This window comes from Anopheles bellator, chromosome 2 (genome assembly GCF_943735745.2).
Source record: "Anopheles bellator chromosome 2, idAnoBellAS_SP24_06.2, whole genome shotgun sequence".
Taxonomy (NCBI): Eukaryota; Metazoa; Arthropoda; class Insecta; order Diptera; family Culicidae; genus Anopheles; species Anopheles bellator.
The window spans coordinates 4,345,659-4,360,170 of record NC_071286.1 but is presented as its reverse complement, the minus strand read 5'-3'; the positions used below and the strand labels follow the sequence as shown (position 1 = coordinate 4,360,170).

Sequence of the window (14,512 nt, the reverse complement as noted above, 5' to 3'; positions counted from 1 at the left end):
CACTGTATTGCAAAGAAGGAAGCAAACACAAGTTGAAAATATTAGACAAAACGGAGGAAAAATCCACAGTGCCTTGTTTGCTGCCGAAGCTTGTTATGCAACTGTCTCCCGCCAAATTCGTCCTGAAAATGCGTTGCGTCCACGTTGCATCCTGTTGTTGATTTCGCCCTCCGGTTGCCACACCAGAACTGGGTGCTTATAGCACCGGTACCGGCAGCGTAGCGAGTTCGGTCCAAGAAAGTACAGAGCAACGTTTGCACCGTGTACCATATACAATAGGCCCTAAGAATTGAACATTAGTTTAGCCAATTGCACCCACAGCAGCGCAGGAAAGGCATAATTGCTTCGAGCCGGTAATAAAACAAAAAAAGGAACGATTTTCAGACATCTTTACCTTCCGCCGAAAGCTCTGGACGCAACCAGAACGATTAAGAACGCCCTTTGATGCATATCCCTGTCGAAAATAGAATGCGCTTTTTTGGGTTTCCGTTCCGATAAATAGCCGGCTGATCCTGTAAGCCAAGCTCCTTCCAGAGAGACATGCTGTAGGCCTTCAATGTCCCTTCTTGATTCTATCTTTCTCTCTCTCTCTCTCTCTCTCTCTCTCTCTCTCTCTCTCTCTCTCTCTCTCTTTCTTCTTCTATTTCTTTCTAGCTCTTTTCTCTCTGATCAGGAAATAGAATTGTGACCGAGGAGCACATTAGGCGAGGGGAGAGTATTGTTGTAGAAATACCGTAAAGTTAATCGTGGATCAGTTTTGGGTTGTTTTCCTCTTCTTAGAAGCCAACGCTACGACTGACCATGGCGGAAACAATGCAAATTTCTTGATCAACCTTTTTCCGTTCATTAGACTCTACTAACACGCTCAAAATGGAGAAAATAAAAGTTTTGCCACGGGCACGGTAGAAAAGACAAAAAAATTAATGGATAGCAATCTGGAACGGGAGTAAAACTCCTCGTTCTTCGTAGACTTATTGCCTAGTTAGAACTTACAATGACGGCACTACTAGGGCCGCTGGGACGATTCAATTTGCATAAACATGGGAAGATGGAATGAATTATCCCATTCTAAGCGGTTCCATCACGATTTGTTTGCCAATTCGTACTTCGACCAGCCATTTCAAACTAAGCTTTATTCCCTACCAAAATCAAGACATAAAATCTTTAAACTTCAATCGTGCTAAAGTCGTTTCTAGCCGCTAACTTGCCGACTTGAATCGGTATCGGAGAGATTCGGAAACAGCTTCGCAACGCGATGGAGGACTTTTCGAAGAACGGCTACACTGTGCGGTAAAACATCCGCAGCCACAACTAACTGTAGATAATTGCAAATCAGCAGACCGTAGAATCTCTAAGGTTCGTCTTAGTGATAGAAAAGAGGAAAGAAAAACACTAATAATTGTACAATTTTAAACTGTTTACAAAACTATTGAAAGACACCTAAACGTAACCATAGCAAAGCTAAAACGCGAATCGCTCGAACGCGGATCGATCGCGATCGGAGCGGATGCGGCAAGAATTGTTTCCGATATCTTGCACTCGAACACACACACACACACATCGTACACAACTAATCAATGCTTTATTCTTTTTCTTAATAAAAAAAATTAAAAAACCTACAAAAAAACTAACGATCTTTTCGAGCAAGCAAAGCTACAATTTTACTTACACTGGTAACGAAGCGAAGAGAGATGATAAATTCAAAACAAAGCCCTATAAAACTTAGAATAATCTCCATTGTCGACCGGTGCAATTTGCTAGGGGAGCGAAGAAATAATAAAACTAAACGTGGAAAATATTTCCTGTTTTAAATTAAACTGCTGCAGTATTATTATGATTCTTGGTGAAACACTTGGATGAATAAAAACGAGGGAAGCAGCCGCATCCTTAACAAGGTTCCCATCCTTCGACACGAAACTTCCTTCTATTTTTATTTATAACATTCGGCGAGTGATTTCGCAGTGATAGAAAGAACTTGCGAAGCGGAACGGATTCGCCTTTCAATTCAAACTGGAACAAATTAACGGGTGTTTTCGATACAAATTTTTCAATCAAGCTGATCTAGATAAAGAAGCCAGGGTTCCGTGCTTGGCCAGGGTTGGGTTGCGTCTTCGTGTGATGCTGTCAAATTCGCCGGACGTAAACAAATCATTTGGTTCAAAGCAGCTCTTACGCAAAAATTCGTGGTTTCCGTAGTTTTTAAACTTTACAATATGGCACTAGTGCGGTCATTTCAGTGAGTATCACAACTGGTCGGAACTAATTGCTCGTGCCCTGCTTTACACTACTGGTTCCATTTATGTAACCTTCAGGATTCTTCTACCGAAGCTTCCATCCGTGCCATTTATCGGCGCCAATGTGGCCAACACAGTTACAGAAACTACAGCAGGCGGTGCGTGGGGGCTGCTTTTGTCGCGTACCGTAATGCGGAATCATTTTCCTCGGGCACGCGAAACCAAACGAGTGCGAGTTCATGGCTGGCTGAAGAGAATGTCCACTCCGGCAGGGCGGCGTATATTGATGCGGCAAATACTCAAAGGAAAGCACGTACTATCGCACTGATGTGTTTGGATGGAAAATGCTTCTGGAAATATAGAATTCCGATGAAATCCGCACTACTCTTCCGATTTGATTGTTTCCGAAAAATGGATTCTGCAAACAGGGCTGCCTACGCGAATCGAACCGGTTGAATAACCGATTCTTGACAGTACTGTTGCAGTTTGGTTGTTTGTTTACGAATCGTTGATGCTTCTATCTTTAAAGTTCGTAAGCATTGCTAGCCGATTTAAGAAATGGACGATGACGAAGAAGTAGCTATCGAAATTACAGTCTCCAACTTGAACACCTGTTGTATCACTTGTTTGATTTCCTACGATGACAACGATTGTGTGGAACTCGCGGACTCTTACCTGACGGCGGATAAAAGCGTTCCAATTGTAGATGCACTTAAAAAAGTGACCAACATCGATGTAAGTTTATCACGAAGTGCTAGTGAGCCATCTGAACGACCACTTCCTTTCAATCATTCTATCCGTCAGGTTTCTTCGAACGAAAGCTTACCCACTAGAATATGTGGCTCCTGTTTAGAAAGGTTGGACGGTGCCTATTGCTTCATCCGAGACGCTTGCGTCAGCCGCGTAATACTGCAAGACTATCTGCGCACCAAAGACGACGGTTACCGGTTAGAGCAGGACCAGCAGCCGGATGATACGAACACTTTTAATGCCCAAGACGAAGCAGAGGTCGCTGACGATGGAACACAAACAGAAGACCCAAACGATATGAGTGCACCAACCGATAACGGAAGTGATGCAGGTTCCGATGACGAGAATACAGTGGATGAGATAAATGCTGTGAACATCATCCGACGGAGATTGAAAACAGAAACGGGCCGACCACGATCTTCGACTACTCCGGAAAAGGGGAATCGCAAGCGAAACGCAAGACCCAGAACAAGGTACAAGTGTGACGAGTGTAATTATACTTTCGCACGGAGCTCAAACTTGGTGGATCATAAACGGCTTCATATGAATGTGAAACTGTTTTCTTGCGACTACTGCGATAAATCCTTCGTGCAGGTCGGTAATTTGAAGACTCACATGCGAACGCATACATGTGAAAAGCCTTACGTCTGCCCGCTGTGTGAAAAAGCGTACACGCAATCGAGCTCCCTCAAAACGCACATGAATTCACACATTAACAACAAACCCCACGCATGCGACACGTGCGAGAAAGCCTTCACAAACAGCTCCGATCTCACCAAGCACAAAGCGACCCACCGTAAGGAAAAACAGTACATGTGTACGATCTGTGAGAATCGCTATTTCACTCAAAAAGTACACTTGCGGTCCCACCTACTAAGGATGCATCCGAGGGTTGACCTAACTAAATATATGTCTCTGGGGAACACAGTGCCGCTAAGGAACACAGTGTAAATTGATATAAACTAAGATCAATGTTTTTTCTCTCTCCATGATTAATCCTTAGAAATCGGAGGAATTCAGGAAGTTTCTATAAAACACTCAATTAAAGTAAACTTGTTTTTAACGCAATTTAAAGCGCACGGTACGTTTCTTTTCGTTTCGTCCGTTGTGTTGCAATATCCTGAGACGGTGTCAATGCATTTGAAAATGTATGACTGATTTGTTGCACAACGAACCGTGCTTTTTAAGGCAAATTGATCAAATAAAATCCTAAAGTATTCAAAGGACTGATGAATAATAAAAAAGATAGACCTTTGGAGTTGGTGGTGCCGTTTTATCGTAATATGTCTTTTTTTTTTTTTTTAATTCCGACCAAGCCGGCGCTGCGGAACCCCCCGCTGCCTCGGGCCATAGGATTTCGCACGCGGGGGGAACCGTGACCTCGTGTGGTCAACTTTATTGCTCTTTACAGGTTACTCAGATGCTGAGCAGCTCAGTCACTGCGGAGCAACACCCCCGCAGATGGCGGAGCCGGTGCTGTGCGCTCCCCCGCACTCAGCGCATTTTGGTCTGTCAGCAGAGCACTGCCCGCGCCGGTGCCCGGTGTCGCCGCAGCGCAGGCATAGGGCCGACCGATCCACGCCTTGGCACTGATGCTTGCGGTGCCCACGCAGGTGGCACCGGTAGCACCGCTCCTCCTCACGCGGGACTGGCTCCGCCATGCGCAGCCTGACGCTGGCCATCCCTAGCAGGAGACGCTTTTCCGCCAGCTGCGCAGCCAGCCGGGCGGGCAGCACCACGCTCACCTTCTGGGTGGCGTTAGGGTGCCTCCGCAGGTGCACGCTGGCCGGATCGACGGCCTCACCCTTTGGCAGCAGCGCCGACAGTCCCGCTGCCACCAGCTCGGGTGTGGCCTCGTGGTCGAGGCCGTTGGCGATCACGCACTTGCGGTGCACTCCGCTGCATCAGCCCTCCGTTTCACCTCCACGAGCATATGGCCCTGGGAGCTCTGGTGCACCCTCCGCTGGGCCAGCTTGACCGCTTCGCTGCCCCGCACTCTGGCAAAAAGCGATGTGTACGTCTCGCCCTCTGCCGGCGCGACACTCACGACGTCGCGCTGGAGGCGGCTGCTCCAGCCCCGCTACGATGGGCGCTGCTGCTGTTGCTGCTGCTGCGGGCGAGACGCACTGGCAGTCGGCGCTTCCCGGGCCGTGCGGGGGCGGTGCCGCGCCACGACTGCCCAGCTGGACAGATCCTCCGCCGGCGCACTGGCCTACGGCAGGGCGGGGTACCCCTCGACAGTCAAGGCTGGCCTAGGCTCGGTCGCGGGCGCGGTCGCCGTCGCTGGCTGTGGCCGAGGGTTCTCCACCCGCTGCTGCTGCTGCTGCTGCGTGACCTGCCGTCGTTGGTGTTCGGAGGGCTGCCGCTGCCGTTCCCGCTGCTCCTGTTGATGCATCCGCTGTGGTTCCTGCTGCTGTTGTATTTGCAGTGTCAGTTGTTGCAGCTGATGCATCAGCTGCCACAAGCTGTCCGGCTGCTGCTGCTGTGAGGAAGGGTTTCCCATCCGTTGTTGCTGCTGCACGACCCACTGTCGCCGCAGTTGAGAGGGCTGCCGCTGTCGTTCCCGCTGCTCCCACTGTTGGTCCTGCTGCGGTTGCTGCTGCTGCTGAATCTGATGCATCAACTCCTGCGTCAGATGCAACAAGTCCACTAGGTGGTTCGTCCGCCACGACTGCTGCTGCTGTGCGGAAGGATGCTCCACCCACTGTTGCTGCTGTTGTTGCTGCTGCTGCCGGCGCCTCTTCCGCTGCCTCTGCGTTGGTCGCGGCTTGTGCTGTTGCTGTTGCTGCTGCTGCTGTTGTTGCTGCCATTGTTGCTGCTGTTGCTGCTGCTGCAGCCGCTGCTGCTGTTGTTGCTGCTGCTGCTGTTGCCGTTGTTGCTGCTGCTGCGGCTGCTGCAGTCGCTGCTGCTGTTGTTGTTGCTGTTGCTGCTGTCGCTAGTGCTGCTGGTGCTGCTGCTGCTGCTGCTGCTGCTGCTGCTGCTGCTGCCGCTGCTGCTGCTGTTGTTGTTGCTGCTGCTGGTGCTGGTGCCCTCCCTGCGAAGCTACCAGTTTCCTCAGCTCCGCCATTTCAGCCTTTAGGGAGGCGAACTCGCGGGACATTCCCTCGCATTTGCCGCATGCGGGGAGGACTGGCGCCAGTAGGTCACCGCCCGCGATGACCGCGGTCCCTGCCTCGCTCCCTGTCTCGCTCCCGCTCTCGCTCCCCGTTTCAAACTCGGGGGAGGGCGGCCTCAGCGGTCTCGCCGCGCCCGACCGCAGCTGCCTGGGCGGCGTGTGCTGCCTTTCTTGACTTCCTGCGGCCGGTCTCAGTATCTCTCCATCCTGCCTGGCCGCCTTCGGAGCCATGCCGCTCACTGGAGCCCGGGCCGCACTCCTCCCCGGCACTCAGGCAGCCAAGCACATCGGTACCGATAATTTCCGGCACCCGCGCGTACGAAACACTTTCGGTGAGATCGCCGGTCGATCGGTCGATCCGCCGAGCAATCGGCACGCTCGGCGCGCCCGGAACCGAGCTCGGAGCCGACAACGGCAATCGACGAGCCGAGCCCGAAAAAAATCAGCTGTCTTTCTTGTGCACTGCCACGGATCTGCCACGCACACTGGGGCTTTCGCACACTGGATTCCCCGTTACCACACACGCAAACTAGTACACTCCCGATCGGCCAGGTTCGATCGGTGGCCTTGAAGCGATTTCTGCACCACGGCACCGATCTTGCTCGAGGGAAAAACGCAAAACACTTCCAAAACGCTGATCACGTCAGGTCCAGCGCTATAGTTTGTTGCACTATCGGTTAACCGCAGTCAATCCTCCACCGTTAAATTCCATCTTCTTTCTTCTTAGTCACACACAAGCACGCCAGCTAAAAAAAACACGTCTGTTTGCTATGACAGCTCAACTCGCACTCTATATGTAATATGTCTGACCAACGCATTATCTTCAAGAACTAGTTGTTCTTGGAAGAATTGCTCTTTTCATTGCTTTACACTTTGCTTTTACGCTAGGTTTTACGCCTCGTGTGGCCCTAGCTTAAGCATTTCGCGTTTTGGTATTTGGTTTAGAGCGATCCTAACAGCTTCTATCGACCTTGGCCGGCTGTGGTTGTCGATAAACGCCAGAAGATAAACACATTTTCAGCCAGCATCCGGAGCAATACTTTTTTCCTGTGGCCGAATTCTTATTGAAACCCCGCGTGTTATCGTTTCATTGTATTTCGCGTGGCAGACGAAAACATAAAGAAGCTGAAACTTTTACAGGAAAGCGTTTTACACGAACAAACATCAATGCCATCCGATCTTCTGAGGCCTGGGCATCTCTAAAGGGCGGTTTACACGCTGCGATCTGGCAATGCAATATCGCATGAAGTGACATTTCCGGAGACGTCATAAATGTCACTGCCGCGGGTGGAAATCTGAAGACTCGACATGCAATTTGTGAACAAATTTCAAACAAGTGCCAGTTTGTCGGTTGGACATGTTGGAATCAGCCATGGAAGCAACACTGTGTTGGTTTGCCTTACCATTGTGCTTTTCGGTCAAAAAGCGAAAAAAGAACGTGCGAAGAGGTTACAGTGTCGAGGAAATTGCTTTTAAATGGCATCGTATGCCTGCGCCTTTTTATTCCGATCACTATATTTTTTATTTTTTAGTTGCCAAAGACATGGCAGACTTTCGTAAATTTTTATAAATTCAGTTACACACTTTCGCGAACGTTGACGAAGCGTCCAAAATATAAATAAGAGGCCAAAACAAAACATCAACAAGTCAACCGACAAACTGACCCTGTTTTGAAATTTGTTCACAAATTGCATGTCGAGTCTTCAGATTTCCACCCGCGGCAGTGACATTTATGACGTCTCCGGAAATGTCACTTCATGCGATATTGCATTGCCAGATCGCAGCGTGTAAACCGCCCTTTCAGATTTCCACCCGCGGCAGTGACATTTATGACGTCTCCGGAAATGTCACTTCATGCGATATTGCATTGCCAGATCGCAGCGTGTAAACCGCCCTTAACAGCAGAGCAACGTGAGATATTAAGAGCAAGGCGGATAAAAAAGTCTGCAGCCCTACTACTGAAAACCAAACAGCAATGGAATAATAAAACAGAAACAACTCGGACATACACTGCTCGTCCTAGACAGTCCTAGCATCTGATGCCAAAAAACAACAGAAAAAGCGAGAAGAAGCATCCCAGATTGACCCCTCCCATTCCCGAGCGTGTTTAAAAGAACATGTGCTAAAAGATAGATCGGACGCAATTCGAATACGCGAATCGTTACTTGAAGTGTGCCAAACAGAGGAGCAGCGGAACGCAGTCTTAGAAGCTATTAAAATACGTATAAATCAATTCAAAGCCATGTGAAGAGAGGGTAGAAAAGCAGTTTCCATCGCCGCATGTGGAGACAGAAAATAGCACCAGAATCCGATCGTTCACTTCAAACGCAAACGCAAACGGTCATTGATGAAAAACACAAAGTAAAATTGCAACCCTCAAGCATAGTCTCCATAAATGATTGTAATAAGTGGCTGTTTCAGTTATACATCGAATGCAATTTATTTAGGTTTAACAACGAGAAATATTTAAATACCAACTTTTGGCATCTGATTTGCTCAAAGTTGAACGCAGCTTACTGCAGAACACTACCAACCTTGGCCGGTTGTCGAAGCGATGCCAGAAACGTCAGACGATAAACAAATTTCCATCACCGGGAGCGATATTTTTTACCCTGTGGCCGAATTCTTATTTGTTGAAATAAAATCACCCCGTGTTATTGTTTTGTTCTATTTCGTGTGGCAGAAGAAAACAGATAGAAAGTGCAACTTTTCCGAGAAAGCGTGACACGATGAGCGATAATGATATCTCGAAGATGAAGGTATGTTGACACAGGATGCTGCCAGAGGGACGCCGCCATCGCCAAGTCACACGGCAGATCGAAGGACGCGACGAAATTTGAGGAACATTTTCGTTTCAATACCTAGGTAGCAGATCTCAAAAAGGAACTGAAAACGCGTGGCTTGAGTGTGATGGGAAACAAAAACGAGCTCATCGATCGGTTACAGTGCGCTCTGTTGGGTTAGTATCGGTGGGCTTTCGATGCGTTCGTCACCCATCAACCGCAAAAGTACGGTTTGCTAACGTTTGTGCTGTTTTCCAGACGGTGGCGATGTTCTGGAAGACACGGCGAACTCCGAGGACTTGTTGGAGGACGACGAGCTTAACGATGATCTGCTCGATGAGGATAAGGATCTTACGGATCCGGTCGTCGAAGAGGAGCAGATTCTCCTGTCACCAACGCCGAGTGAGAAATCGAAATCGGCGTCCCCTGAACAAACGGCAAAGGAACCGGCCGATACGCTGCATTCGGACATCAAACCAGCCCAACGGAAGGTTGCGCTGAAACGAAACATCTCCATCACAAAGCCAACGCTTCCTACGATGGATTCGACCAGCGCCTCATCGATGTTATCGGAACCACCGAAAGCGCAACGCAAACCTCTGAGCATGGGCAATTCTGCATCGGCCACCAGCAGTGGCAGCGATGGCGAACCGGAAAAGAAGGTTGTCAAGCTTGGCCAGCTGACCGCTTTGGAGCGTTTGGAAATGCGTGCGAAAAAGTTTGGATCGATGGCATCCGCCTCTACGGCAACGGCCACCAATAGCACGGCCAGCGGTAGTACACCAGGCGAAAATAATAAACTGGAGGCACGTGCCGCTCGGTTCGGACTCCCTTCATCCGGCAACAGCTCTACCGACAGCACGGCTTCGATGGAGGCTCTGAAAAAGCGTGCCGAGCGTTTCGGTGGGTCCGTTTCGTCTAAAATGACGAAATTGGAGCAAGAAGAAAAACTCGCCAAACGACAGGCCCGCTTCGGAGCAACGGCAGCGAATGGTTCCGGTAAATCTGACGGCTCTTCATCGGTAAATTATGCCGAAAAAGCGAGGCAAAGGTTGGAGCGGTTCAAATCGGCGGCTTAAACGTCTGAATGGGCTTTTAGCCTCAGTTTGGCCGATGAATCTGCGTCACAGTAATGTTAGAATTTCATTGAGCTTCGGTCTCCACTTTGCGCGTCGCAAGCCGTCCAGTAATTGGTAATGTGTAAGATGTTGCGGGACAAAGCTTAAGACACGTTGAGGGGTGATTGAATCGTGCGACAAGCGAACTAAATACCGGAGCGAGCGAGCGCGCGAGGGAAAGCACACAACCTGCATTACTACAGCTAGGGTTTGCCTTGGCCCACCGGTGAGGTTTGCCACTTAATTAAAACGATGTAACAATACTGTAAAGGTATTTATGACAAAATTTATGATTTGCCAATAAAATTTATCGATATACCATAAGGTTTTTTGCGTAAAACTATCGTTCAGAGTTGTATTATTAGTTGTTGTATTTAGTTGTGAAACAACTTACCAACACACCATGACCCTGACTGAAATGTTTTCCTCAGAGGTTAATATCTTTTCAAATGTATTTTATTCAGATGAAGGAAAATAGTATTTGTATTACGTATTTGCATCAGCTGTTTGCGTATTTGTGTTGTGTGTTACATCTATTGTTTTCTAAGTGCCCCTAGCGTCGACTGATATAAGAATCCTGAACCGTGAGGTTCCGGGTTTTCCTTGATCGATGCATTTTGTGTTTGTATCACGCATAGAAACAAAAAAGGATGAATGAACGAAAAACAAATCAACGACCGCTTCGACAACGAAATTAACACAACTCCAAGGCCGGATTTGACATGGTGGGTAATAGGGTGAAAGTGATAAAAAAATGAATGATGGAATAGTGAACTTTCTCTCTTTACGGTGCGCCACCCTCGATCTCACTGGCCGGAACGTCCGGCTCCTCGTCATTGTACATGTTCTCGGCCATCTGCCAAACTTGCATAATGTTATCCTCTGACACCGAACAAATCACCCACGGTTCGTTCGGATTCCACGAGAAGTCAGATATCTTGGCCGTGTGACCACCGTGAATGAAGAGCAGTTCGGGTGGACCGTCTTCGGCGTCCTCGGCGCTCTGCTCCTCACCGATCTTCGACAGATCCCAAACGTGCAGGCGTCGATCGGTGCCGGACGAGGCCAGAATGGTTTCGTTATGCGGCGACCACTGCACCTGGAAAATTTCGTCCTTGTGCGACTCGAACGAGTGCAGCTTAAGCTTGAGATTACGCAGATCCCACAGGGCGACGGTTTTGTCCGCCGAACCAGTGGCCAGGATGAACTCCGAGTACGGGTTAAAGCTCAGACAGTTCACCTCGGCCGTGTGCGCGTCGACGGTGTGGGACGGCTTGGACGTGTTGTTGCATCGCGTGTCCCAAATCATGAGCTTCTGGTCGTCGGCCACCGACCCGAAGAGCGATTCGTGTAGCAAGTGCCAGGCCACGTCCTCTACCACGGCGGTGTGTCCGGTGAAGATGTTTTTTGCGTCAATAATCCGATGCTCCTTCGGGGTCGCGTTAATGTCCCACAGGCAGATGGTGTGATCGTCGCTCGCGGACAGCAAATACCCGTTCAGGTTCGGGTTCCATGACAACCCGTAGCCCTCCTTCTGGTGGCCCCGCAGTCGCAAATCCGGGTGACACTCGCCGCTCGCTTCCGGCTTGCTCGGATGTTTCGTGTAATCGAACACAAGCACATCGCTCGATGGCGTTTTGGTCGCAATGACACACGGGTTTTGTGGCATGTAACGGGCCCGGTTCACTTCGCCCTCGTGGTTGATCTTAATTTCGATCTCGATCTTGCCCGACACCGAGCCGAACCCTCCGAACTCGCCCTTCTCGTTGTCAAAGTGGCTCGTATCGAACTGTGCGTCCTCGTTCGGCAGCTGGACACTCGCAATCAGCAAATGGTTCTGCTCGTCCGACGTGTGCGTGCCGAGGATGAGCCGGTGCACCGAGTAGTCCTTCCCTTCCGGTTTGGTCACATCCGGCAGCCATTGGGCCGTTAGCGAGGGCCACTCGAGCGCGTGTGTCATTACGAGATCATACAGGAATGGGGTGTTTTTCTTCCAAATTTTGTACTCCTCGTTAATGACCCGCTCTTCGACCGCATCATCGAACGATTCCGCTGCAAACAAACGAACAGCACAGTGTCAGAAACATTTCACCAGCGACGGTTGCACCGCAACCGAAATCTAGTTGTCGTTGGCCAACTTACCTCCGTCACCTCGTTCACCCATGTCTTGCAATCGAATGCTTATTTTTTACCGATAACTCTGCACCGTTCGACACACTCCCGCCAAATCGTTGAACTTCAGCGCAGCGGTTCCGTTGTATGCAGAAGGTTTGCTACGCGCTCGCGTCGGTGTGTGCGTGTGTTCGCGGAAGAGAATTTGCCACAAAGCGGCGTTAGCGAACGCTGAAAGCCGATCGGCAAACTATCAGCCAATAACACAGAGACAGCAGGCTCCTTGGTCGGTAAACAGCCACCGGAACGCACCGACCAATATTTCGTGCCTAATTAACTAGTTCTTTGAGCGGTCCCGGCCGCTAGATTGCATCGAAAAAGATCGCACAATTCCCACCACCATGAACGAGTACCTTCGCACACAAAATGCCGCACTTTCATCCGGACGCCCAGTGACGGTTGCGCCGAATGTGGTGTAATGCAACTGACAGCTGGATTACACCACCGGTCCTTGGCGACCGGAGGTTTCTAGGCGAAGTAAACAAACCAACCAACGATAACTTTCGAACGAACCCTTGAGACGTAAATTGTAACTCCCAACGACCGTACGATTCGAATATGGTGAGTAGTTGCTGGTTTTTATGAAAACATCGCTCTCTTGATTGGTGTTTTATTGCAGAACACAACCAACTGCAGCGTATATCTGGGGGAATGGTATCAGAAAGAGGCCGATCTGAACCGACAGTTGGTCGTAAGCTTTTTCCCCAGCGACAAATCGGTCGAGTTGGTGGATCTGAAAACGCGCAAAACCTTCCTGCGGCGCACCAAAATCGAGGAATTGTGCGAAAATGATTTCTTCATCGGTGCCAAGTTGCTGATCTTCGGCAAGCAGATCAATATCCTTGATTATGGTGACGCCAAAACCAGAAGCAAAAAGGCCAACGAGCAACTGTGAGTATGCTGGGGTGAAAGATTAATTTGATTAGAATTTGAGATTTTCTTAACGTCGTTGATACAGTTCCTTCGGCATGATAAAGGCGGACGCTTTACTGCACGTGGGAGAAATACTGACGAAACTTCACCAAACCGGTCTGGGTGTGCGCCGGCTGGCGATGCTGAAGATTGACGAAAACTACGCTTCGATACTCAAATCCGCCCGCTCGGATACTTCAAGCCTAAGCTATCTGATGGACTGCATGCCCAGCCAATCTTTTCTAGCACTGGAAATCATCGGTAACAATGCCTACAACCAGTATCGTGAACTGTGCGGCCCGGAGTCAGTTGCTGAGGCGAAAGAAGTCGCCCCGAACACGTTCCGGGGGCTTTACGGGAACGACGTGTACTGTTCTCGTTCGCCGGATGATGCTGGCGCCGTAAGCTTCTTCGCAATGGAGCCGGAAGGGAACACGATTTTAAATGGACGATTTATTGCGTGGTAGGAATCGCGCTTTATATTTCAGAACAACGACATCAAGCTGGTCCTGCGATCATCGGCACTGTATACCAACAGTACACTCTGCATCATCAAACCCCACGCCGTTCGTGACGGCAAAGCGGGAGAAATAATCACGGAAATACTGAAGAAAAAGTTTACAATCACGGCCATGAAAATGCTCCGTTTCGAGCGGGCCAACTGTGAGGAGTTTCTGGAAGTGTACAAAAGCGTCGTACCCGAATATGAGGTACCGCATGTTGCAAAGTACAGTTATTTATGCTGAAATCTAAAGTTTGAATCCCTTTCACCGTCGCAGTCCATGGTGATGCAGATGATCAGCGGTGACTGCGTTGCGCTGGAAGTTACAAACAAATACGACGACAGTAGCAGCACATACCAAAGCTTTCGTGATTATTGTGGACCAATTTGTCCGGTAAAACCTAGTCGAAGGTGTCTACCTTTGTGTTTGTATTTTATATTTTGTCAACGTTTAACTTCTCACCACAGGAAGTGGCTAAAATGACCAGACCCAGCACGCTGCGAGCGCTCTTTGGTAAGAACAAGGTACTGAATGCTGTCCATTGTACGGACTTAGAGGAGGACACCACGCTGGAATTGGAATATGTATTTAAATTTTTATGCTAACCACACGAGCAAAGTTTTCGACCTTCAACTGTATCGTCTGTAAGCACCTTTTTTTGGTGCGCCTCGTATAATGTAATTATCAAGCAGTATCAACATAAATTTCGGGTCATTCATTTATACTCAACATGTTTTCCTTTCTACGATATTTGCTTTTCGTTGCGAGTATACGACATGCAAAACAGAAACAATCAACAGGTCGTTTGCCGTGGCTGCAATCGTAGTAACCTGGAAACCGTTACTGCCGAATCCGGCAGTTGCTATAGCAAATGTGTACAACATTTAAACATAGTTCAAAGCGAATAAGTTTGAAGAAGACTCAG

The 14,512-nt window shown here is 49.1% G+C and overlaps 5 protein-coding genes across 7 annotated transcripts in view; 4 read left to right on the top strand and 1 right to left on the bottom strand.

The window, feature by feature from the left end:
- The window catches only part of LOC131208988 (uncharacterized), a 38,911-nt gene extending 37,051 nt beyond the window's left edge, over positions 1–1,860 (top strand). For both annotated transcript variants that reach the window (XR_009156844.1, XR_009156845.1), the window contains one exon: positions 655–1,860. The gene's annotated coding sequence lies outside the window, so the exon portion shown is untranslated. The remainder of the gene's footprint in view (positions 1–654) is intronic.
- Positions 1,861–2,787: 927 nt separating this feature from the next.
- LOC131210263 (zinc finger protein 629-like) lies at positions 2,788–4,157 on the top strand. Its single transcript, XM_058203484.1, has 2 exons — positions 2,788–2,969; positions 3,039–4,157. The coding sequence occupies exons 1-2, from the start codon at positions 2,793–2,795 to the stop codon at positions 3,933–3,935; spliced, it is 1,074 nt and encodes a 357-aa protein (XP_058059467.1). The 5' UTR covers positions 2,788–2,792; the 3' UTR covers positions 3,936–4,157.
- A 4,548-nt stretch (positions 4,158–8,705) lies between these two features.
- LOC131212171 (E3 ubiquitin-protein ligase RAD18) lies at positions 8,706–10,318 on the top strand. 2 transcript variants are annotated; one of them, XM_058205935.1, is made up of 3 exons: positions 8,706–8,858; positions 8,965–9,058; positions 9,141–10,318. In XM_058205935.1, exons 1-3 carry the CDS (start codon positions 8,829–8,831, stop codon positions 9,959–9,961), a joined length of 945 nt encoding a protein of 314 aa, XP_058061918.1. In that variant the 5' UTR covers positions 8,706–8,828; the 3' UTR covers positions 9,962–10,318. The 2 variants fall into 2 exon arrangements, with proteins under 2 accessions (XP_058061918.1, XP_058061919.1); XM_058205936.1 differs by having other exon boundaries at positions 8,718–8,858; positions 8,969–9,058.
- Positions 10,282–12,521, bottom strand: LOC131212170 (chromatin assembly factor 1 p55 subunit). The gene is made up of 2 exons (XM_058205934.1): positions 12,143–12,521; positions 10,282–12,052 (listed from the first exon to the last, which is right to left on the bottom strand). Exons 1-2 carry the CDS (start codon positions 12,162–12,164, stop codon positions 10,785–10,787), a joined length of 1,290 nt encoding a protein of 429 aa, XP_058061917.1. The 5' UTR covers positions 12,165–12,521; the 3' UTR covers positions 10,282–10,784.
- A 130-nt stretch (positions 12,522–12,651) lies between these two features.
- LOC131210860 (nucleoside diphosphate kinase 7) lies at positions 12,652–14,238 on the top strand. Its single transcript, XM_058204166.1, has 6 exons — positions 12,652–12,733; positions 12,792–13,063; positions 13,131–13,485; positions 13,552–13,794; positions 13,864–13,980; positions 14,055–14,238. Exons 1-6 carry the CDS (start codon positions 12,731–12,733, stop codon positions 14,190–14,192), a joined length of 1,128 nt encoding a protein of 375 aa, XP_058060149.1. The 5' UTR covers positions 12,652–12,730; the 3' UTR covers positions 14,193–14,238.
- The last annotated feature ends 274 nt before the right edge of the window (positions 14,239–14,512 follow it).